General features: G+C 41.5%; 1 protein-coding gene across 3 annotated transcripts in view; it reads right to left on the bottom strand.

The window, feature by feature from the left end:
• LOC310986399 (calcium-dependent secretion activator 1) overlaps positions 1 to 27,020 on the bottom strand; it is a gene marked incomplete at both ends in the record, with an annotated part of 133,831 nt that overhangs the window by 66,734 nt on the left and 40,077 nt on the right. For all 3 annotated transcript variants that reach the window (XM_083972280.1, XM_083972278.1, XM_083972279.1), the window contains 6 exons: positions 2,443 to 2,509; positions 4,891 to 5,030; positions 5,298 to 5,409; positions 9,923 to 10,044; positions 12,485 to 12,721; positions 13,902 to 13,982. In XM_083972280.1, the coding sequence (XP_083828406.1) occupies positions 2,443 to 2,509; positions 4,891 to 5,030; positions 5,298 to 5,409; positions 9,923 to 10,044; positions 12,485 to 12,721; positions 13,902 to 13,982 (759 nt within the window). The remainder of the gene's footprint in view (positions 1 to 2,442; positions 2,510 to 4,890; positions 5,031 to 5,297; positions 5,410 to 9,922; positions 10,045 to 12,484; positions 12,722 to 13,901; positions 13,983 to 27,020) is intronic.

Here is a 27,020-nt window from a genome sequence, read left to right on the forward strand (position 1 = left end):
TCTGGGTCCTCGTCTGATGCCTTCTGCAGGTAGACTCCTTTTTAGGTTTCAGGCACATTTCATTTTATTAAAGGAGGCAGAGCAAACCTCCTCTGTACAGTGGTCTGACTCCTGAGAGCTCATGGTAATGCAACTTCAGAAGACACGTGCAAAAAAAAATTGTGCAAAAAATTCAGAAAATAACTCCCATCAACTCGCTGCAAATACACAAACATGCTACAGAAAATTAAACTCAGCCATTCATATTGATATGGTTGTTTTCTGAATTTGTGGCACATCTGTGTCTTTGAATTATTTTTTTATTATAAAACAACCATCACTTTCCATACAATTCCTTGTCTTGCCCAAGGACAATTCGATGTGGACATGTGGATCAAACCACCGTCCCTCTGATCCTCTGATTCTGAGCTCACACAAGCACGGGGAAAACATCCAAACTCCACACAGACGGGATCAAACCGTTGATGTTGTTGTCGTGAGGTGCTGCCCACCTCTATGTGCAGCTGTGACCAAAAACATAGAACAAAAACTTTAATCACTGTATCTACAAATGTTTGGGCACCCTTCTACCTGCAAAACACTCACTACCGATGACCCATTTAAGGGAAACAGATCTAAATCAAAGTGTGAAGTGGTAAATACAATACAATACAAATGTGAGTAACAAAATGACAGTCAATATTTACTCACACCATCTTATATTAAAAAAAACAGACAAATGACACTGCAGAGTCTGTACCACATAACATCTAAAACAGCAACAACAGTGTCTGTACTCAAAACAAACATACACAGACATAATGCCCCCCCCCCCCCCCCCCCAACACACATACACACACACAGACCATCTTTTACTATATCCGTGGGACCGATCTCTAGATTCCTTGACCTCTTATCCAAAGTTGAACACTCTAAGGCCATGACCCTAACACTAAGACTTAGACCAGGTCTTAACCCTCCATCGCTTTTTGAAGTCGCATGGTCCATCATTTTGTTTCCAATGAAGCAGCCAGAGATCTCACAAGTAGAGGAGTCTCCTGGTCCCACAAATATAGTGAAACAAGCCCACACACACATACACAGCCACACACATGCGCGCATGCAGTCGATTGACCAGTATTTGTCACTTGCTATATATTTAGCTGGGAGCAAATAAGAGGCTTCAAGTTGGCGGTGCTCAGGCTTTTCTAGCTGCAAGTGTTAGGCCAGCTAGTGTTCACTCGACTTTGTCAATCCCCTGTCAACTTGTAGCTCTGAGACATATCCTCTCCAATGCACAAGAGACAGGCCGCTACCCCCCCTCCTCACCCCGCCACTGCTGCCCACTTCCTAATGCAGAGCCACCAGGAAATGGCTGCTTCCACCACCCCTCCACAAACACACACACATACACACACCCACCCCACCCCCCATCTCCTGACAAAAGCCTGCTTGGCCTCTCCATCATTCCTCTGACAGCCAAGGGAGGACAGCTTGGCTGCATCTCTCTGTCTTGCTGCACACTCACAACATGTGGCCAATGAAAATACCATATAGCCATGAAGCAGAGCTGCATGTTGATGGCTGCTCATGGTTTGTGTGTGTCATGTGTGATAAAGTCATGGAGCTCACTCCAGTCAAAATGTGATCTTGTGGTTATAAAATATAATAGAGAATAAAGAAAGTATGACATTATTTGGATGCTCTCTTTAAGGACGTACTGCTGAATATGAAACAATCATCTTAACCAGTCTTTACTTACTAACTCAGACAGACTATGCTTTCTGTTGTGATTCTCTTTTGTAGTAAAGAAGGACACTGGTCGGTTAAACTGTTGGGATCATAACTGCTGCCGCGGAAAAGGACTTAACAAAGTTGTTCAGGAATACATCCAACCCTCTTACACTGAACCTGGTTTGGCAATCAGACTGTTTTATTTGATCAAAATAAATCAAAACTACATAAAATATAGATTTACAGCCCATCTTAATTTGAAAGAAGTAAACTTTAACCCTGCAGAGGTAGACATAGCTTCACTAAACACCCTTAATTAAGAACCAGTGTGCAAGATTTAGTGGCATCTAGTGGTAATGTTTTAAATCGCAAGCAACTGAATGCTCCACCTCTCAATATCTAAGTGTGTGAGAGAATTTACAATGGTAATAGTAAGGTAATGTAAAAATGTAAAAGGTCCTCTTTAGTTAAAGTTAGTGTTTAGTTTGTCCACTCTGGGTCACTATTGAAGCATGGCAGTGCAACATGGCAGGCTGTGTGGAAGAGGACCCACTCCCTATGCAGATACTCTAAGATAACGGAGAGCTTTTTTTCTCAGTTTCAGGTGATGATGCTGCTGGTGATGATGATGATGATACGAAAACATAACTTGGAGTGTTATATTTCATTTCATCCAATAGATCCTTCCCATTTGTTGTTTAAGGAAAGTAAAGGTTTATCTGTGCTTACCTGAACCAACACAAAGAATCTTTTCTTCCATCTTTTCCACACATTTTTGCCAATGGCCCATAGATACCTGAGGGATACAAAAGGGAAAATAACATTCATAATTATACATAAACAACTTTTTTCACTGTTACCTTGATGCAGTTTCTTCAACTGGAAAGTGGAAACATTTTCTCTTCTTTCTACTTTGCCATGGCTGATATGACATGAAGCCTGATGCATAAGTGTTGAGCATCTACTGACATCTCCTGGTCAAATCCCGTCACTGCAGCCATTCAAATCACTGCTTTAGTCCCTGAGCTTCACAGTACATCTCGATGTCCTGCTCTGTATTGGACGGTGTTGTCTAAGCCGACAGATCTTTCTTGGAGTATGTCTAATGATAGTAAGAGTGTTACATTTAGTTGTGTCTGTTTGGCACTGATTTACAGGCTGTGTTATGCAGACATACTGTGTAATTATGTCCAAATAATATTCTACTCCCCACCTCAGCTCACTGTGGTAATGATGTTCCTGTTTAAATCAGCATTTATTTTGACTAAATGCATAAAAATAACAGGCCCATACTCTATGTGTTAACTGTGTTCTCACATTTTCCTTTCTAAAACCACTGCCAAAGAGCATTAATGAATTACTGGTTGTTAATTGCTCAACGTCTGGTTCATGAATAGCATCATGTGTCCGGAAAGCATCTGTGAAACACTAACTGTGAATGTGAAACTGCTTTATTCAGAGTTAATTTTTATAATCAAGGGGTCTGTTTCATTTCCCAAAGGAATGCAAAATGGGAAACAGGTACAGAGATGGTGGTGAAGACACCACAACGCCTATGATCCCATGGTGCCATGACATCGCTTACCACCATCTTTTGTTTTTATATTGCCTGGGAGACCCCCAGAGGTAGAAGTTACAGTCTGTGTGTTTCACTCAAGTTCACAGTTTCACTACACTGCACATCTGCCCCTCACAGTAAATACAGACGGTGACAAATTAAAGAAACAACCTAGAGAATATAACAATTGAAGCTGTTTACAAAGCAGTTAACCTCTGGCAGTAATTTAAAGATGCTCACTCATTGGCAAATCAAATTATGGCAGATCAAATGAAAAAATTAATTGTCTCCTGTCTTGGCAATTTTGTTTAGTTTGACATTTAGCTTGTCAACAGCCATTCTCATTATGATAATATATATATACACATATATCAGCAATAGTTATCACTGTTGATGTGATTGTTCTTCACAGTGGATATAACTCATTAAGGAGCCTTATAGAAACTCATTAATCATTTATGTGTTTCACACTTTACACTACAAGTGTTACCATTCTTATTGTGCATCAGATTGATACTATTTATACTATGATTATCTACGGACTACAATTTAGAGGCACAGAATTAAGTAAATTAGGTTGTTTAAATGAAGAATTAAGTATTAGAGCAAATAATTTCATATGTTAAACTTTGATATTGATATATGATACTCTGATTTTTTCCCAACTCATTTATAAATTATGTTACCTCATTCAGAGATACAGCACATTACCATGTTTAATTCCAAAATGTGTTATTCAATCTACACAATAAAAGCATACAAGTAAATGTTCACTCTGTGGATCCTAAGGCTCATTGTGTTGTGTTTCCTGTTAGGGAGGCAGGCAGACTGGGAGAGGGCTTTTATTGTAAAAGAACATCTGAGGGTGAGGACCCCAGTTTGATCTGCCTCTGCTGCTCCCAGCGTGGCTGAGGGTCTCTCTGATGAGCCCACCTCAGTCTGTCTTTCCCCACGGTCCGTCCCTGAGCTGCCTGTGCCTGTCGTCCTATATAAACCACCTTCTGTGAGGCGACACATGGGGGCCCTGCCTATGCGCTGTGCAGAGGGGTGGAACCAGTCACATGGTACATGGAGGCAGTGTGGGTATCTTACAGGGCATCCCAGAAGCCTCCTCCAAGGCCCCAAAAGAAAGCATATGGAGGGGAGGGAGGCATGAAGATGGATGTACAGCTCCTGACAGCTACAGTGATGGTGACAGTGATGGGCTCTTTTAGTGAAGCATGTCATTTAGTTGAGCCCATCAATAAAAGCCACTTTTGTTTTATTATTAGACAGATTTTGTTTTGGTTTCAATGTAGATTTAGATCTGTTTTGACATGCAGTGTCCCACTTAAACAAGAGTAACATTAGGCTTTAAAACATAATAATCCTTATACAGTTACTATTAAATTCCTTATTTTTTATTTTGGATTCATATACCTTCAATATTTTCACTTTCATCGTGACACTGATCCATCTTTTTGTATAACTCAACATCTTGCACAAAGGATATTTACCCTGAAACATTGACTTTAGGTGCTATATGGCACAGATACATGATGATACAAACAACTTTATAGTGTGTTCATTTATTATGACCTGAACAAGTCAGAATAAGTGCCTATTTTACTGTCACTTACCCACAATGCTTCATGTTCTGCGGTTTGTCCATGCGAATGGCCAGTTTGATTTTGAGGTCGCTGTCTGGACAACCTTTAGACACCGTCATCTTATGGAGCTCAGACTGCTTGGGACTGTTGGGAGTTGGGTGCAGCACAACCTGGATGAAATGATGTGACAAATGTTGTCATTATGAAACAACAACAATAAATAATAATGATAATAAAAAACGAGTTAAAAATGCTTTACAACACACAATTTAAAAATAGTACAGCAAATAAAAACAGTAGGCTATAAAAAGACAGGACAAGGTTGTTTTTATAAACAGTTTGTCTCAAATGGCGTTTCACAGCAGGCACAACAACTATGAGGTATGGATAATATCCAACCAAAAGCCAAGTGACTTAATTGAAACAACATTTCTTACCCTCCCCAGCTCCTTATCTTCCAGGGCCAACACTCCTGTGCTCTCAGTGAACAGCTTCACCTTCACAGCAGGTAACGGCTGGGTGGTGGTGAAGTCACCCTGTGTGCCCCAACTAGAGAGAGGGAGAGATTAAGAAAAAAAAAAAAGCTATATGGCCCCTTCTTCAGAAAGAAAAAAACACAGACTTCGAGAATAAAGTCATAAATTTATGAGAAAAAGTCGTAAATTTACGAGAATAAAGTCCTACATTTCCTACGAGAAAGTCATAGTTCAGAAAAAGCTCCCGCACACTGTCTCACTCTCAATTAATTTATTAAAGCAACGTTTCGGTCACAACTATGACCTTCATCAGGCATATGGAAAATATTTCAAACATGATTCATACAGATATTCCCGGTGGGACTACGAGAAAGTCATAACATTACGAGAATAAAGTCGTCGAAGTTTGTGATTTTTTTATTTGTCAATGTGGCCCTAATACTCTGTCGTACTATTGCTATTCCCAGACTTGTATCTCTCCAAACTAGCAAACAATCACAGCCGACGTTTAACCACGCCCAAAATCTAAAAAAAAAAAACCAACAACAACAAAAACACGATGGAGTTAAAGCAGAGACGTTTAATGTTCTACGTTGAACTCCCATTCTGGCATTCATTGACTAAAATGTTTCCATTTACTAAGAATCTGTGATGGAGATGTATCGGACTAAAAGTTCAAAAGTGAAGGTCACCAGAAATATAAATAGCAAAGTACAGCAGCCTATATGAAAAGTACTTGAAAATAGCCTACTCAAATAGGCAACAGTATCCATCAGAGTCATCAGCTCAAACATGTTTAAGTCATCAAATGATAATCAAGGACTCTATACTGCCCAGAGGGAGGGTAGAAGATGAAGGGTGGTGCTCATAACCTGTGGCAAGAAAAGCTCTAGAAAGACAGCTGTGCCATTCTCTGGGATTGTTCAGCAGGGTGAAGATATTTCCACTGGAGAAATCCATTTAACCTCCCACACGCACTTCAGTTCACATTCTCTACTCATCAGAGAAAACATCATCTCAAAGGAAAGTTGAAAAGGCCAAGTCAGAGAAATGCTGTAGATCCAAGAAGTAGTGAAGAGGAAGTGAAGTCATGGGAACTGTGGAGGCTTTGCAGCTGTGCAGTATTTCACCTATTATTAACCCAGTCTAACATATAGAAGAAACACCTGCTGAGCGAATCAACAAGAGCAGATCCATGTGAATGCAGGCCCTGGTATTGGCTGGCACCTGGGAGATTTTCTGTGTGAATGTGCCCAGGTCAGAAAAAAACATCAATCATGCTGTTTGGGCCACATTTGACCAGCAGAGCCAGAGGAAAACAAGCACAGCTCAAGTATGGCTTTGTTAGCTCGTGTAATAATTAAATGATAACCGACTTTTGAATATGTCATATATAGAGTCTATGTTCAAAAACAGTTCTCTATTGAACATTAGATAAAATCACTCACTGTCTTTCCTTTCTTTTCATCATAGATTCCAATGAGCTAAGCTGTTGTAATTAGCATTAGACATCAGCCTAGGTCAATTATGTTGTCAGTCACATTTCACATGAGCAGACAGTTATTACACTGCAGCGTGCCAAGAGTGTGTCACTGTTACTGCACCTGTAATGTTCCTGCAGGTACTGACAACACATTAACAGTTTATAGGAGCCAACAGTGAATCAGATAACAATATTCAATATAACACAAAAGTATGCCTGTTCTACAGTTCTCCTGAGATCAATGACAAAATATCAACAATATGTCTGACATACACATTTCAGGTGTCATTCATGACACAAGAAGATAAAGTTAAAGACTATTTCTTTGCTGCGAGTTCAGTTGCCAAGCAGGTGATTAGCCCCAGCCAATAAATAGTTGATCAGTAAATATGTGTATTTCGCCTGATGTCAAACTGTAGCACTGTAGCTTTAAAGTAAGAAGGCAGAAGTTTCACAACTAACATTTGCGCATAAAATGGTTGTTCTCTCTGTGTTCATAATTTTTCTTTCTGCTATTTTTTATGCCATTTACACATTTTTGAATAATAGCTGCTGTGTATTTATAATGCTGACATGCAATTTCTCACAATTTGGGAGTTACAGATGTATTTATTAACTAAAAAAAAGGGAGATCCTCCACGCTTCAGCTTGACGAACTCTGGACCGGTGCATCTCAGGGCTGGAGACAGATGAGCAGTAGAGACAAAGGGAGGACGCTGGAGCACACGGTCGATTAATATCTCAATAAATGTATTTATTAACTATTTCGCACTGCAAAATGTTTTGTTGTGTTACACCACAGTTCAGTTGTGATCCAGGCTTCAGTGGGTCTTCCAAATGTCAATATGTCTGTCAGAATTCAATGGTCCTTTTGTTAAGCCACACAGTACAGGATCTGGTTTAACATTTGGCCATTTTCATTATAACCTCTACTGTACCAGTAAATCACCTTGAACTAAACAATATCAAACAAGGCCGAAGAAAGAGGAAGTGTAAAAGATGAGACGGAGAATGAGTGGCTACCATGGAAACAGGATGTGAGACATGGTGTTACATCTGCCACTGAGGCTTTGTCAGTTTTATTGTCACTGCTACTTAATTGTGGAGATAATCACATAAATTATGAAAAGAGAAACCTGTTTGTTACTTCAGTGGCTCATAAAATTAAATGTTCAACCCTGGAGTCTAAACACGGCTCTGAACAGACTTTGTCACTAACACGGTCACACTCTCTGCGCGCTTCCTAAATCAGCCTTTGATACGACTCCATAAAACAGAGACTCTGCCTGTGTAATACCCTGTAACAAATCTGAGCGGGCTAAATCTGCTCTGTCTCCGAGCCCACAAACCCTGCAGACACAGCCAGAGATATGTAACACCTGACTGAACATGAAATCTCCTAAAACCACACTTCAGTGCTAATACTGCAGGAACACCAAGCTGATCTCATAGCCTGCAAAGATGAATGATGTGGACGTATATGAATGGGCAGGTTTTTAAATTTTTACACCTGCATTTGCATTTGAAAGTTTATTATAGCTACATAGCCACTGTTGGCATTAACAGCTGTTTACTTACCACTAGTGTTGTGCAACATTTTTACTCGGTCTTGTCTCGGTCTCAGTTGAGCTGGACAGTGACATCTTTTTTTAAACCGCAAATGTCTTTCTCTGTCACTCACTCACTTTGGTTTATCAAATGTAAGTCAATAACTTTAAGATAATGAAATTTGTTCTACAAAAGTATATGCTTGTGTAACCATCTGAAAAGTCAGTGTCAAAGGTGGTAGCACACTGTAGCAGGTTCTGTGCCGAGTTATTCTGTTCAACCCATACTTGGTTTCAAATAAATATGGTATAGATTTGATACAAAATTAGGAATTAGGAGGACAGAGGAATACCGTAAATATCAAGCCACATGATCATTATGAGTACTGGTACTGAATAAAGCAATGGTCATTGGTTGGGTCTTGGTCTTGACTCTGGCTCGGGCTAAGTCCACAGCACTACTTACCATTTTTGGCAAGAGCCTCAACAAGCTTTGTGTTTGCAAGGAAATAGGTTACAATACATCCTCTGAGCAGCTACTTCTTCAGGTCAGATTGAACACTACAGTATGGAGACGAGACAGACAGCCAGCGCGGGTTGCGGTGGCTGGTTAGCATGCTAACTTCAGAGCAGGAAAAGGGGAGACAGAGAAGCAAAACAAAAGGGTTGCTTTCCGCCTCTGTGAACAGATGATGATGAGTCAAGGTTGAAGGCTGATACTGAACTTTCTTTCATTTCAGTGTGTAAGCTTCTGCAGATCCAGGTCAGTGACTTTGAGTATGACATGACTGTTGGTGTGACAGACAGCTTCTCAAAAGGTCGATCCCCTGGATTTTCAGATTTTCACAACAGAGATTTTACTCATAGCTGAGACAACAAAGGCATCCTGTGTTGATGAGAGAGGTCAGAGGAGAACGGACAGACTGGTTGGAGCTGACACAGAGGCCACAGTTACTCAGATAACTACTAGTCTGTGCTGATAGGAGAAGCTGTAGGGGTGGATATCAGGTTTAGGTTCCAACAGAAAGTGAAGCTGCAGTGGACTCACAGTTGTAAACACTGGACGAATGAAGACCTGATCTGACAGACCTGGATTTGAGCTGCGGCGGCTGATGGTTGAAATATGAATCCGTAGACCAACCTGCCTTGTGTCAACAGTCCAGGCTGCTGCTGGTGGTGCAAAGTTGTGGGGAATGTTTTACCACAGTCTGAGTATTGTTGGTGACCATGTTCATCCCTTCATGGCCACAATTGACCATCTTCTAATGGCTACTACGTCCAGCAGGATAATGCTTTATGTTACAAACTGGTTTCATTGACATAAATGTGAGTTCAGTTACTTCAGTGACTCCCCAGATTCCAGACCCGAATCTAGTCCAACACCTTTAGGATGTGGTAAAACAGGCTGATTTGCTGCTTGAATACGCAGCTGACAAATCAGCAGAAATTATGTAAGACAAGTCTAGACAGAGACAGAAAATTTCAATGGCTGGAGGAACTATGACTTGAGGAAATATGTGTGTTTATGTGTGGTGTGTGTGTTTGTGTGTACATACGTAGGCTTTGACGCCTCAGCCTGGTCTGTTTGCAGCTTGTGTCCTCCTTCCACCTCCATGGTGCAGTAAACAATTCTGTTTGGAGCCAGAGACTTCAGGCCCTGAACCTCCATAATCACCACCTTCAAGAGACACAGAGAGACACAGCTTAGAAACAAAGAGTGTAAACGGTTTAAACAGCCCGACATCACAAGTCTGAACAACAACTTGGAAAGTAACACCGCTGTCTATCTGAATGACAGTCAGCAGGTTCTATAGTTGTGTAGCTGTCTCATGTTATAAACATTACAGCTACGCCAGTGTTGACACCTCAGTTACATGATCGTCTGAACTAAAATACCCAGTTATCCATCAAAGGGAAAGTTGAAATTGTGCTATTTAAGAAATATACCACATGGTGGCAGTGTTATACATTTTTTGTGTGTGCCATACAGGATGAACAAAAAGTTCAAAAACAGAACTGCTTTTTTGCTTGTTTTTCCTTTGTTTGCTTTTTCTTCTTTCATTTATGGTTTCAATGAATTCACTGAAACCACATTTGCAGGCAGGAAGGTTTTAATCCACTGTCACAAACTCAACTTGACATATCAGGATATACCTTTATTCACAGACTCCCCTGATTATCTTCAATTAACTAACAAGGTGGTGAGTGTGAAATGAGACAGTATTCAATCAAATGGGATGTTAAATTTTTTCACACTGCTCAGACTGTGTCTAAATGAAAACTGTGAGTAAAGGAATCTGACGGTCCAACTTTTATGCATTTACAAACCAACAACATAAAGCAAGTAATATGTAACCAATGCCTTTAGCCTCAGAGTAACTGTTCCTTTAGAGGAGTTCACTGTAATATCAGTTTTTGTTGTTTTGGAAGATGACACTTAAGTAATTGAAACTTTCACATTGTAAATATACACATATGTCAAAACACAGCATGAAACATGACCAGACTGATTAAAGCTTTAACCAGTCATCCAGTAAGCTTTTATGCAATTGTCCAGGAAAGGAAGTGTCTCTTGATTTAATGTCTACGAGTCTTTTTCAGAACCCAAGGAGAGATGCACAAATTGTGGATAGGTGCTGCAAAGCTACAGAAAACACTCATTGTACAAAAGGAGCATTTCTCCCACCTCACCCACATGGCTTTTTAATGTGTGTGTATGTGTATGGAAGAGATGGAAAAGTGCCTTTTTTTCTTTGAGATGCTAGAAACCATCAACAGGGAGACATAATATAAGATAATCCTGCTGGACTGATAAGCTTGATTTGATCTTGGTGGAGGATAAACACCCACAGAGGCCTGGGCACAGGTTCTGGACAGGAAATGTACCATCCGAGTGGAGATACTGAATTGGTCTCCTTTTCCTGTTTAACATAGAAATGGACCTGCCTTTCAGCCAATTAATGTGGGCCTCAGAAAGTCTGTCAGTCTATGGAAATCCTGGAGACATCTCATCTCATTATCAACTCCAGATGCTCATCCTGAGAAACTGTCCAAGATTCGTGAAGAAAAAGCGCTATAGTCTGGCAAATTTCAACAAAGGAGGAAGCAGCTTGAGCACTATGGAATGGTGTTTTTAATGAGTGGGTGAATACTTTGCACTTTTCGTTCAATCCACTGATAACAGTTTTTGTCAATTGCTAAAACACTAAACACTATTGTCTGAACCAAATGCTCAGTGCATTAACCCATTTAGTGAATTTATCACTCTTTTGGCAGAACCGTAAGCACTTTTCACCTAGTTAGACAAAACTTGCAAACATATTCTCACCCACTAAAACACATTTTGCACTGTGATACACTTGTGTTACATAATAGTAAGCACAGGTAGCAAATGTGAAACTCAATTAAAGCACAGAGGTGTCACAACTTAAACACAGCAACTCAAAATTGATCGCACTTGTGGCTAATGATGTGAAGAAACCAATATGAGCCAGTTCAGGGAGCCTTGAACTGTTTAGCAATTGAGAAAAACACAATTTGCAGATCTCAGTCATTCCGTTGCAAAACTCTAAACACAATTCTCATGCAATAAGACACAGTCGTCACTGTGATGCACATTACAGTGAGATTTATTGACCTAAGAAGCAGTATTAGCAAAAGGCACACATAATTGTCCAGAGCTTCCAGACATGGTATCTCCTGGTCCTCATCTGCTGAGGGAGCTTACTCTGTTGCCATGGCAATGAAATTTCACTCATGTGATGTAATAAGTAATTCCTCTGACTGGGATTTGGGATTGTAACCTGAGTCTCTGTTCAAGGACAGATGTGGAGGAATCTGCGCTTACTGTTGGTCAAGCAGCATAATGTGTCACTAAGTCTAAAACTGTATTAGTCTAAAATGTCTGAGAACATTCATGCTCCCATTAGGATGAACCGCGTTTATTGTAATGAGCCTCTGTCCTCCTTCTTCACCTCTAGAACAACCTTCATTTCATTTTACCCAGAAAAATCAAATCATGATTGTTAATCTCATCTAATGAAATCTGCTGAAACACTGTTCAGTCCACAGTCCAAAGGTAATTGCTAAGTAGAACTGTTGGACAAGTGTCCACCCACCTCCAAGGTGAAGGACAGCACCACATCAGATTTGGATAGCGTGTTTTCATCCTCCTGGCCCATGTCCATGATAGATGTGTTGTGGCCTCGTTTAAGCTTCTGCAGCTTGAACTCTCCACCCTTGGACACTGGCATGCTCTCCAGGTTGGCCATCAGCAGGTTGACGGACGATCGCAGCTCCTCAATGAACATGGCCTCCATCTCCCTGGAGGAGAACCTCGGAAACCTTCCACCATGCTGGAGAACAGAAAGACAGCCAGTCACTTACAGTAATGAGTAGAGATGCACCGATCCAGTTTTTTCCGATCCTATCTGATACCGATACCTGGGCTGAGCGTATCGGCCGATACCGATCCGATACTACTGTTGAATGAATGAACCGTATACCTTGCCATGTGAGTGAAGGCATCAGGCTTGACATAAACATTTAGCCTTGTTAAAAAAAAGGTAACAAATTAACACAGATATAGATGTACTTAAAGCAGAAGTAAGCGGAATGTTTGTGTTAATATAAGTCTTAAATAGGTATATCTTCCGACAGCAATCACTTACATAGAGTGTTTGGACCGAAACACGGGTCTCTCAGTCACTCTGCTCTGCTCTGAGCCGAGGAGAAAACTTTTCTCGTATCCTACAAGTTTTATCCAATGAGGAGAGAGAACGGCATGAAGGGCTGTGTGTGCAGCCAATGGATGCGCCTGAATGTGGTGACGTAGGGACGAGGACCAATAGATCCATGACGAGGGCGGGGGCTGCTAACTCCATCGGCTGACAAGACGTTATGGTGCGTTCAAGGGAACCCGCAACTCGTGTTTTTCTGACCTGTGAAGTCGTACCAGTTTGATCTGGTACGAGTTCACAATTCGGAAGTTACGAGTGGCCATTATAGTGCACTTTCACAGGTAAAACAGGTCGGAAAAACACAAGTGGGTTGCCTGGAACGCTACAAAGTCGTAAGTCGTGACTTGAGGTTGTAATTTACGGTTTCAAAAGCCTGCCTGGAACGCAGCATTAGCCAAAATGACCAGATCGCTTACTTCTGCTTTAATATTATTTATTAACAAATAACAAAGTGTACATTAGCAGCAAAAAGAAATAAATAACACTAGATTGCTGTAACTGAAATGACTTATGATGAAATGATAAAAGAAATGACTGGATCGGAATGCTGGATCGGCCTCATTCATCCGATATCCGATCCAGCTAATTAGTCAATATCGGAGCCGATATCCGATCCAGGTATCGGATCGGTGCATCTCTAGTAATGAGCACTATTCACAGAATGTCCAAAACAACCTAAGAGCACTCAAAGAGCAGGCTAGTTTATCTGAAAGAAATACAACAGTAACCCAATTTTAAACACTGAGGCCGGGTTATGTGCCATCCATCCATCCATCCATTCATCCATCCATCTTACCCGAGCAATCTGGTCTGCCATTTGCAGTCGTCCGTCCAGCTCTCTTCTGATCTGTGCTGCCTGCTCATCAGGGTTGTCCAGCTGGGAAAACAGAGGAAAAAACCTGAGGTATATGTACAGTATATACACACACAACCTACACAGTGCCATAGAATTGGTAAGAAAACAACAATAATAGAAAGATGGGTTAAGCAGGAGCCATTAACAAATAGAACAAAAAAGCAAAGTTATTGTCATGAGTCAATCAGTTCCCACCAAAAATACTTAAATTATTATTTTTGCTAGCCAATTGACTTTTGGGGGAAATAACTGTCTTTGTAAAGTTTTCTGTTCCCAGCTATCGGTTTTCCCATACAGTACTTTCATTGTGAACATATGTATCTAAAATATGAGGGAGGTTACAGTAAAGTACTAAGACAAATCATTAATAAAACAGCAACTTGATAACATGTCTTGGTTTTGGGAATTTTGAGGAGTTGGCTAGAAAATTATATTGCATATGTATGGATTAGTAAAGGAACACAGTTTGTGCTTTTCCTTGTGCAGAAGATAGACATAAATGAGACCAGAGTAAGAGTTTGTATGTCACTACACAGGCAGGAAGAATTTACAGCAGCGCAATGTGCATATGATCACATTAATAGCTCATAAAAGCTTGTGTAGACTGAAGCAATGAGCCTGCTTGCTCTGATAATCACGATAGAAAATGCTCTCTGGGACGTATTATTGCTGCTATTTGTCAATACCTTCCTATTCTAGTTGGTCAGGTGAGGCCTTGCTGCTTACAGAGGCCAGTGATACTGAGAGTAGGAATCAATCTGATCACTTTGAGGAATTCATCAGCAGCTCTCCCTCCAGGCTGCAGGATCAATACTCCTTCAACAGCGCTGCCTGCTGATTAGGAAGGAGCTGGACCAGGTTAGTGGGAATGTAATTACCCTCATATATACACTGTTTTCCCAATTACACCGTGGTTGTAATGTAATCTTTTATCATTGGCTTCAGAGGTAACCTTATTTTTGGAAGAAAAAATGCACTACAGCTGAATAGTGCATGTATCATAATACATTCATGTGCACTTGTTGTTAAATGTTATGCACTTCAGAGTCACAAAGCATCACTATGTAACTCTAAGAAACACCTCTGCTGTGTTCTGAGTATTGGCTGCACGTGTGTTGTGTTTTGTCTATTTGCATATGTTCTGAAGCTGCAGTGCATTCAGCCCTCTAGGCCGCTGTAGATAAATGCTTTAATAAAAAGCTTCTATTTGTTTTAATAAACCTATTTTCAGTTTTGCAGAATGCTGCTGTAGGTCCTGGAATAAAGCCAATCACAGGACGTTATATTCTGCGTTATACTAAGATGGACTATAATCAAGCTCATCTTATAGCCTGCTGCCTCCTCACTACTTCCTATACAGTATAAGCTGCTGGATGGGTGCCGTGCGTCTTCACAGGGGGGCAGATGGTAGAGTAAGCGTGGGCAGACAGAGCTGTGTGGAGCTGAGAGATGAAACAGCCTGTTGCAGGGGGACGCCAGGAACTGTTTTAACTGAGGAACAACCCACCGCAAACAATATGTCAAAAGACAAACTTGTGACCAACCAGGAACAAAATACTGTATTGCTCTTTGTTTACGTGGATCTGTTCATAGGCAACGGTTTGCTGACACACTGGCAGGCACTCCTGTCCTCTAGTAAGAAATGACCCCATAGGCCATTTGTTCAACAATGTTTGTTTTGTTTTTTGAAGATTTTTTTTCTTGGATCCAATATGTCAAAATAATGTTTAGTATTGTTTTGTATTGGCACTGGAATTAGGCAACTGGGATTGATTTGTTGTTATGGTTAAGATGAACGGCCTACAGTGGCCTCACAATAATACAATGTACGCTTTAAAATGTATTTATAGCAAAACAGACTGCCTACGCTTTATCTACTATTCTATGCCAGTGAATTGCAATGTAACTGAGCTTTTCGGAAATGACTGAATAAATTATAAAGATAGTAGTTGTACTTATATAGCTGATGCCTTTTGATTGTTACCTCACTGCATCCAGGACATTTGAGGTCATGCTGCATCATCTCTTTGAAGCTCTGCTCTCTGTCAGGCTGAACAGGTCTCATGTCAGTGTGTGTACCTTCACTTCCTTTCCAGCTCCTTCCTGCAGAGAAGCCTCACCTCAGTGTGGTGCTGCTGCCACCACCTGGCTCCCTGCTGAGCTTTATTTATTATGGTGGGGGAAAAAGGCGTATGTTTGGTCTCATCAAACCAGGAAACCTTCTGCCACTCTGTGACTCCCACATGCTGTCTGCTATACACCAGCTCTGACATCATGTGTGCCTGGAGCTCCTTGAACGTCAACTCTCACAATCACGTGACAGTCAGGGGAAAAAAATTGAATGAAAATCAGGATGCAACATGTGGTGCACCAACAATGATAATATGCATATACACATCCATCCATCTATTGACTACACACTGCTTATCCATGCAGGCTTGCAGGGGGCAGGAGCCAATCCCAGCTAACATAGGGCAAGGTCAGGGTACACCCAGGACAAGTCGACGGCCAGTCTATCACGAACAACCTCACACACCCACACCCACACAGACAGAGGGGGAAGATGCAAACTCCGTTCAGGCCTGGGAATCAAACCCAGAACACATTGCTGGGAGGCGAGAGTGCTAACCACTGCACCATTGTGCCATATACATATCTCATTACATGTTATTCAAGACAAACATGAGCCCTTCTGCACTTGTGATGCCACTAAGGTACAGAATCATTTCATTTTTCACAGTTTTACTCCAACAACTTCACTCGTCTGTTTGACCGTTCTCATTAGTCTTTATTTATTCAGTTGCTTTTAGACATTTAGGTCTATATAAAGTCTCATTTGTCACCAAGAAGTGATCCAGTGTGTTCCTACAAAGCAGAGACACAGACTTTCCTTCTCTCACTAAAAGACTAACTAATTTGATTTCTTTGTTTTGGTTCAATTGAAGACATACAAAATTAAAATAAGACTGGCAGGTAAAGAAGTTTCTCCCTCTCTCTCTCTCTCTCACCCCATCATCCGCCTGTCCCCATTGATTGTCTCCCACTGGCTGCATTACCATCTTGCCAGAACACGCACCCCTGCTGTTCCCACAAACTGAGCAGCTCGTTTGAATTACTGCTGTCTCCCCAGCATCCATCACACACACACACACACACACACACACACACACACACACACACACACACACCACACACACACACACACACACACACACACACACACACACACACACACACACACACACACACACACACACACACACACACACACACACACACACACACACACACACACACACACTTGCACCACAGAATTTGCACATCAAAAAATGTGCAGAGCAATGTGTGGATTCACTCCCATGTTGTTATTCTCTCCCTCTGAGGTCTAGAGAGGAAGCAGCAGAGTTTGTCAGGTTGAAGGTGTGCATAGTTTTCTATCTTTTTTTCAGTTCTCACAGAGACTGGACCATCCATGCCTGCTTGTTCATTGTAACACAATTTAGGTATCAGGTATCACCCACACCTCCATACACCGTTTGTACAAAATGTTGTCGCCTGTCTTGTTGGATTACATATTGATTGAAAAAAAATATAGTTTTTTACCATCTTATTTTACTGTTGGATATTTATTGACTGATGTTGATTTCAGATCGTGGACTTTTATTATTTGGTTACATTTTCTTGTAAGAAGTTTAAGAAAAGAGGTATATAAATAAATCCTTATGATTGTTATTATTAGCTCCTGCAATACTCTGGTTCTGGGGTTCTGAGGTTGTTCTGAATTTCTCCTTCGTTAAATCAAATGAAGACTTCCTCAGGAGAACATCCTGAACGCAGGGAGAGCTGATGACTTGTGACAGCCTCACCTGGAAGACGGCTACGTTCACCTCCTCAGGCCTCCGTGTGCCTCAGGCGGTGTCTTTCATCTCCGAGACAGTCTGACAGTGACTCCCACACTGCACTGAGACTGGTCCTGTGTGTGTGGAGGTGTGACATGAAGGAAGGTTTCATCTCCTCTCAACTTTTTCTGTCGCTTTTCATGTGAATTACTGAGAGAAGAGACGATTTTATCTATTAAGAAAAATTTCAAGACATTCCCTGTAGAGTACCACAGTGTTAAACCTACAGCACATAACCACCCTCCTCTAACTGTCAGTAATTTCCAAAAACATACAGTCAAATCTTCAGATGGCACCAACCTTAAAGTAGAAGGTCATTGTCATATTTGCTGCATGACATTTTCTTCTGAAAATGTCACTAGTTTGCAGAGTAACATCTTTACTAACTAGCATCCAGTGACAGTGCAACACACAGATGTGTTAATATTAAGAGCACATGAATGCACCATTACAAAGGATTTACGTTGAACTCTCCTGCATGTTCATTCGTATGATTGAACATGCTACACTGTGATGCTTCCCCACTACAGCTTTCATTGAAAAGAATTGACAGCAATGAGCTTCAGGGAAGAAGCAAAAAAAAAAGTATAAATGGTGGAAAAGCTGTTTGGAATATAAGTTGTAAACACCAGGAGTTTAATGGACCAGTTCTTTAACTAGAGTTACCAGTGTGTTTATGATTGACAACATGTGAGGACACTGTGCCTGGAGGGGACAGGTGAGCGTGTGGGTCAGTTCCTCGGCTTGGAAGCTCAGAGTTTCTGCTTCAATAAACAACAGACAACCTGGGCTGGTTGTCATGACTACTGATCCCCCTGATGGATTTTTAACAGTCATTTCTGACACGCACATAAACATGCATTGGAAATGCTCGATATTTCGTTTTTGCAATCTCCCAAAAATCATGATTTATACTGCCAGATTGATAATTTAAGAGCAGCAATTATAATACCAGCAACACCAACAAATACCTGTTGTCCTGTAAAGGCCAAAGAGACAGGCCTACGTACATATGTAAGTAAACATTATATTGAATGCACAAATCTTAGTTCAAAGATCAAACACAACAGCATGTCAGCTACTGACAGGAAAAGCTGTCAAGTGTTTTCTCTCCTCTCCTCTGCGTTCTGTTTCACCCTTTTTTTATTTTTTTTTATTGGAGTATTAGCCCCTCCCCTCAGTGTCTTAGCCCCTCCTCACTCTCTCTCTCTCTCTCACACACACACACACACACACACACACACACACACACACACACACACACACACACACACACACACACACACACACACACACACACACACACACACACACAGACACACACACACACACACACACACAGATCAAAGCAGAGGAGAGACAGATTGACACCAGTTTATGTATCAGAACAAAAGCTTTCCAACAAGTGTCATAAATCCCTCCAAAGCCAAAGAGAGACAGACATCGACTACAAAAGCCAGGACAGACTATGAGCATTTCAGTGTTTTCTGAAAGCAGGCATCTGTCCTGCAGGAGATTTACACATCTTTAAACTATCCACAGCTTCTTACACAAACACAGACAGATTTTCCAGCCTAAGCAGTTCATAGCAGCATGTGTTAATTATAAATATGTATCCTGGCAATTTGTTTTCTGATGGTGGCATAAGTTACTATACTAGGAGTCACAGCTGCACACCAATGATCACCAACAACACACTGATATGAAACTGAAAGATCCTGTGAGTTTAGTCATGCTTTGTGCTGTTCTATGCATGATCTTGCTCTCTGGCACTATTTAAATCAGCCTCTTGTTGCTGCATCCTCACCTCACTCAACACCACTGAGTAATACCTGCCTCGACTCTGCAGCAGCACTGTGGGGCCTGTACATTTCTCTGCTGTCTCACAGCCTGTGCTGTTCCTTCAACCATGCTTCCTTGATCTCTTCTCTTTTGTTCCATAACTCATCCCGTCCCTTCAGGATCTGTTGCTTGACAGAGGCCATGGGCTGTCTCGTAGCTGTTTTTCATGCTCCTGCGCTCGATGACACTTTGTTCTGAATGACAAAAAAGCTACAAATGCAGGAATAGAACAATCTAAATAGCGCCACCTCAAGTCAAGCGGAGCTTTTGTGACTTTCCCATTGCTGTCCAGGACTGGTGATGTGTTGGAAAATTCAACCGGCAAGCTCATGCAGAATTGTCACAGATCGTACTGTATGTCACCAATGCCTTACTGGCCAGCTTGCCACTATTTAATTTCTGCATTAAAGCTATGGTCTACGATTTGAAATTAGAAATCGTCTAAAAAAGTCTCTACTGTGGCTTTTTACATTTATCTTGAATAACAAAAGTTTATAAAGAGCTCTCGTTTACATAGATAATATGAATCTATTATTCAAATGATTTATTATGTATGCTAAACCCATCCGTCCATCCATCCATTAGCTATATGCCACTAATGGATGTGGTGCTGGAACCAATCCCAGCTGACACTGGGTGAAGATGCGGTTGCAGAAAATATAGAGACAAACAAACATCCAGATTTTAACTAAACAGTGAGAACTTACAAACTCCACACAGAAAGGCTCCAGCCAAACCGATAATCACAGGATACCACAAGGAAGGACAAACTGTGATGTGGCGAGATTTGGGATACAAGATCTGGGATACGTCCATCTGGTAGACCAGATTGTTAATCCCCACAGTTATATAACCCCAGTTTTGGAAAAAGCTATTCTTTCTAAATCTTGCTATTGCTACACAGCTAATACATAAACAGCTGGAAGTTTATAAGAAATGTTGTGTTCCAATAGCAACTCAGGCCGCTGTAGCGGTGTGTGTCTCAGGCTACAGGTAGAGAGGTGGGGGGCATGACATCATCGTTTCAGAAAAAATCCATATTGGCCGTCCAGACGAAAACGCTGGGGCGGCGTTTTCAAATTTTCCCACTCTGGAACCCGTTTTCAAAAAATACCGTTTTCACCCCCCCGAAAAAGCCGTGTGGACGCGAGGCCGGTCCGATAAAGTATTTTTCCGGATTCGAAATAAACGGATTCGTCTGGACAGGGCCTAAGATGACACCTTGTAATGGCAACAATGGCTGAAGCTTGTGTGAGGGAAGCATCACCACCACCTCCGAGCCAGAAATTATAGGTAATTTCTCTAATATTGTAACTTTAAATGCTCTTGAGACAAAGTCACGGTGTTAGGTCATGAAAAATAGGCTTGTAGTCACTTCAAGTGCATAATGGAGGGTGATAGTAGTCCAAGAGAAAACCAAGAGAGAAAAACATTAGATTCATCCACCAACACTGACACTCTGACATCAACAAATACAACAGCAACAGACAGTGCTCTGGAGTCATAAAATTCATTCATAATTCATAACAAGATCAGAGACTTCACAGTTCCCATACACAGGAGATTTTCAAACAGTCCAAGTCACGCTTAAACACCTAGATCAGAGGTGGGCTCGGCTCGTAGGCCACAATAAGTTTTAAAATTTGACGAATGGGCAGTGTTCGTGTGAACTAACATAAATTGCATGTTAAAACCATTACCTAAAATGAAAAGAAAACTCCAAACATTCAATTTCAGTGGGAACTGTGTTGTTGGTCATGGTCACCCTTTTTTGCCAGTGCATCCAAGTTTGCAGTCTTTTGGACAATTTTGCACCAATAGAGGACCAGATTGAAAACCCCAACAGGCTGCATACAGCCCATGGGACTTAAACCAGGAACACACCGCCACGACACGCCACGACGAGTCTGTCGCCTCTTGTCGGGAGAAAGGAAAAAGTGAAACACACTGCCCCGACTGCCGACCAGAGCGACTGAGTGGCGAGGACTCCCCCATAGAAATACAGACCAATTCTAAGTCATAAAGTGGTAGTAATAATCTTTGCCATGTACAGTAACCATGTTGACTTAACAAAATAAAATGTATTAGACTGATCGGTTCATTGTAAAACATTTATTTATTTACGTAAATGTGGTGATTTCAGTACGTAGCCCAGAGGCAGCCCTGCTCACTTTTCATTCACCCGACAAGACCCGACGCTCCCCGACGGAGAGGAACACACCAAACAGACGAGCTCCCGACGCCGTCCGACGAGGCCCGACGCCCGACGGTCGGCCCGGTGTGTCCCTGGCTTTAGTTTGCCCATGCCTGGCCTAGATGAAATACTATTTGCCTAAATACCTTGAAAGTTAATCGGTAATAACATGTAGTACAAAGAATAACAAGTAACAACAACTTGTACTTATTCAGCCATCAGACCTACATGACACAGTAGTTATATGTATGACTAGTATGTACACTCTGCTGCTTCGTTTGCAACACCTAGCTAAAACCAATGCTGTCTAACCAAGTAAATCCTACTTCATGAAGCCTAATCTGCTCCATTTTGGATAAAAACGGTGTCAAAAACATGTAGATTAAACTGTGTGATCAATTTGGTGTCTGCAGTTTGTTTTGCTGTTGAATTGAATTGTGTCATTTTACGTCGACAGATGTCTCTATAATTGTCTCCACTCTGTTGCAATCAATGAAGGTAATTATCACCTTCTAACAATCATCAAACTTCCCATCAATATGGACAGGACAGATTTTCTAGTGGTGTAAGAAAGGTTGACTAATACATTACTGGAAAATCCTTTCAGTCTATATATGTGACATGTATTCAAAACTAGAAGAGGTAAATCAATGTAATGTATATGGAAGAATATGCCTCACTCTAAATACATCTACTTTTCCCACAATGCAACTTATCTTTATTGAGACCTTGTGTGCCTCTCAAATGCCTTGAGCTGTGCTACACACCAGCTATGTCTCAATTCAGAGGCTGTACTCTTCCTGGTATCCATGAAGGCTCAACCAAAATGAAACAATGCAGTGTTGTATGGAGTATTTTCGGTTGAGCCTCTTACAGTTGCTTCTATCTCCTAGCAAACTTGAGAACACAAAACTTGAAGTGTTATGTCCCTTGAATTCAATTGTTATGCCATTAGCTGTTGAATAGTACTTCTCATGTCAAGTAAATTCACCTTTATGTGTAACAGTTTGCACATAGCCTACTGTAGAAAAGGACAGAGATGACACCTGCAGCATCTGTCAGTCAACGCATGGCAAAGAAGTCAGCTTTAACTTAATCAAAAATGGTAATAGTCTCCTCAGGCTGAAGGAAATAACTGCATTGGAAAAAAGACGAATCAACAGCTACATAACAAATCTAAACTCTATCCAAATTAAATCTGCACTATCTCAGACAATGTAAAATAAGCTGAGGATTGAAATGTGTGGTATCATATTTGAATCAAATTGTATGCCATGCCTGGTCTGGAACCACTCACTGTACACCATTAATTTGTACTACATCTGTTTTCTAACATTTTATGAGTGTGAAATTTATACATCACATATCAGTATCTATACTGAGATTAATCATGTGTTTTGTGGAGACTCCTCCTCCGTTGTTTGTCTGCGTATCAGGTTGTTATGATTCTTGGTTCTGTTCTGTTGTTTAGCGACATCTGGTAATTAATTATGACAGGAGCAAAGGGAAAATGTCAGTGATGTATTAAGGGAGACTGAGTCAGGGTGTCATATAGCTCACTGAGTTGAGCAGGCGCCCCATACCCTGGTGTGCCCTTTACTGCGTGTCATTCCCCCTCTCTCTGCCTCCCCATTTCCTGACTATCTTTACTGTCCTGTCACTTAAAGGCAAAACCCCCCAAAAAAATACTTCAAAAAAAGGGAGACTGAGTCCACACATCAGGAGGAAGTTGTGGTGCAAGGATTGGTCAACAATATAAAGGAATATGTAATATACTGTAACTGTAACAACAATGCAATGCAACGTTGAGGAAGGTCTTATCTTACCCAAAATCATCATCTTTTCCTAAAACCTAACCAAACCAAACCAAACCATGACAGTTATTATAGTAACCATGGTGACCAAGGTACGTACGGTGCTGTTGGTACAGTCTGCATGTTTATCATTGTAACCATGATACGCCTGCTGGTGTGGGGTTTTCTGGTTAGTTTGTTGGGTGCAAAGTTGTGCTCACAATAAACTCTGAACCTGGCCTAGACAGCTTTAAATGGATAGAGATACATTTCCACTATTCGCATCAACATTTGATTATATTAAAAGCGTTTCCTCTTCCCTCCTAATTATTTGCCCCACTGTTCTTCTTCTCTCTCAGTTGATTCAAACCAGTCGTTATCTCCTCCGGATAGATTAAAGGCCCACACCCTGATAGCAATTAAAAGAAAAGCAATCACTCACCCCTAATTCAGATAAGGGAACAACAGTTGGTGTGACAAGGGGAGGGGGAGGTGGGATGAACAGTAGCCTCTGTCTACAGGTGCCATGACAACCACATACAAGAGAATAAAGGGCGCTGGGGAGTATTTGCACATGTTTGTGTGCACATGTGTGTGTGTGAATCTATCCGGCACACAGCCGTTTAAATGTCTCAGGAAAGAGTTTAAGGTCGTCACCAGTAAACTGTTTATATTTCTTCCTCACTCTCGCAGGAGCAGTGAATGAGGTTAAACATGGAGCTCTGATTGCAGTCAGCAGGACAGCAGCAGTTTTCTCTAATGAAGCAGTTGTGGGTTGTTTGGTCTCTCCACTGCCGTTTGTGTTATCAGAACAAATATGCACAGGGAATTCAAGGGGTTTCACAGCAATACAGCGCGCTTGAACTAGATGATCAACCTCAGCTCGGGACCCACCTCGTCTTGTTTACCTTTCATGAGGAGCAAGAAAGTAAGCAAGAAACAACACCTTTGAGCGTATGAAGTGGAGGAAGCTGTGGAACAATGCAGAGAAAGGCAGGAAATGGTTTCACAACTGCACCTCTTTACACAGCAACACGTATCTCTCCAACCGCTCTGCTGGTGCTCGAGGTTGGCCAAAGGGCTGGACAAAGGCAGAGCAGGAGATGTGAGGAAAAATTGGCTCAGAGACTGAAGGGACAGACGAAACTGCTTGGACAATTCCTAGATACTGGGCTAACATGTGAGGGCAGGGACGAAAGCAGGACTTCTCTGGTAGATGGTCTTGACACGGGATCCCTCTGGAGGCTAAGAGGAAAGACGGCTGTAAAGGTAGAACAGGATACTTGGATCCAGAGGGTGTGGTCGGTGAAATCCGACATCTACCAGGCAACTGGAGCGACGGACAGACAGCCTGTGGAGCTGGACAGCTTGTGGTACTGACTTGTCTGTGGCTTCCTTCCAAGGGCTCAGATCCCAAGATGTCTCAGAGAGCTGTCACTGCTTTTGCTGGTATTTGGCCATAAACTAAACTATCAGCCAACTTGCAATTTTGACCTGATGGTGATTCAACACGAAAAGTCTGAGGATGACCAAGCGATTACATTTCATCCTGAGAGGAGCCTGAATGTGTATTTCATGGTATGGTATGTCTGCTTTACTGTGGATCATTATAGAGTGATCGTTTCTGGGAAGAGAAGGCCCTGTTGAAGAAATCTGTAATTTGGGTGGACCGACCCTTTAATTGATTACGGAAAGAGTCATCAGTTATTTTCCCATTGATTCGTCTGCTGATTGTTTCAGCACTCACCCTGCTTTCCAGCGCGTGTTGTCTCCAGTCTGTTGTGACCAGTTAGATGCTTTCAGTGGATGCCGACTCCACCGCAGCTCTAATGACTAAAACCCATCTGATAAAAGGAAAGAAGCCTCTCTGTTCCTCCCTCACTACACATCCGCTGCGTTGGCCCACAATTCAATTTGTCTCCCAGTTCCAGCCATCATTACTGCCAAAGGCACATTCATCAAAGCAGATGTGCCTCACTTTTTGACCCTGCTGCTCTTTACACGATGTGTGCAGTTTGTTAGAGAACAATCATCTAATTTTCTGCTCTGAGGCTTTCACTATCCTGTTTCAACCAACGAGACTGCAACATACACATACACAACCATGTCAATTATTATAGGCTAAATTAAACATTTACTCCTATGACAAATGAAGTTTGAGTGTATCCAAGCTACGTCTCCCTGAGCTTCCAGTGATCACCAAACCATACAGAGAAACTGCAGCACTGATCTCCAATGATTCTCCTGTCAGTCAGTTTGCCCTGCAGCTCCAAGCTACTTCATGTTTTCAAGTCTCAGTCTGAAGATACAAATCTCCCTCCACCTGCTTTTGCCTTCACTAACAACACTTTTGGGAAACAGCTGTTAAAATCAAATGCACAGTATGTAATCTCTGCCTCCAGGGGTCCCTCAGTCAAAACAGCAACATAATGATATAAAAGCGGGACCATGGGAGTCGTCTTATTCCCCGCAATAGCTCTCAGTTTCTCTCAGTTTGGATACCTTCAGTCTCAGTCGCTCATACTAGCTGCTGAATTACAGGAGGTTAAAGCCAATAGAAACACTGAATAAAGAAGTGTCAGTTTTAAGAAAAGAGGCGAGCAGTTTTTTCCACTGATAACTGAAGATCAAAATATCAGCAGACTAAAACCCTTCATTCGAACACTACCGAGGTATGAAAAGCGAATCTTAAAAATGTGTTTCTAAACTAGAAAAACTGAAAGTTAATTTTGACGTTCTGTCATACAACAACACTGACACACGATCATACAACCAGGAATTTCTCTGTTTTGAGAATGGGCTTTATGCACAGCTCCACTACTTCCTGGAATAAGCCAGCCCCTTTATTTCCTGTCTTACATTATTGAACCAACTGATTAATCCAGGTGTGTCTGACCTCACAACAATGGTAAGGCACACCTGGATTAATCAGTTGGTCCAATAATGTCAAACAGGAAATAAAGGAGCTGGCTTATTTCAGGAAGTAGTGGAGCTGTGCATAAAGCCTATTGATGCAAACATTTGGAAAAGTTCATTATACTTTCAAGGAGGAACATGAATCTCCTGTTGAATCACCAGTCTAATGACATCAAGTACTGACTCATGCTCATGATTTGCTTGAAGTTTTCATTTTCATTGAAAACATTTGATTGATCAGCATAAATGCTTCTATAGTCATCGCCTTAAACTGATCACCCTGTTCACTGGCCTGCGTGCTACAGTCAACCAAAACAACACATCTGTGAGAGGAACAGCTACAAGGAGTGTGAAAGTGATCTAACAATGCTATCTGCAATGCACATCCTGGACTCCAACACACACACACAGAAAC

This window comes from Trachurus trachurus, assembly GCF_905171665.1.
Source record: "Trachurus trachurus genome assembly, chromosome: 5".
Lineage (NCBI taxonomy): Eukaryota > Metazoa > Chordata > Actinopteri > Carangiformes > Carangidae > Trachurus > Trachurus trachurus.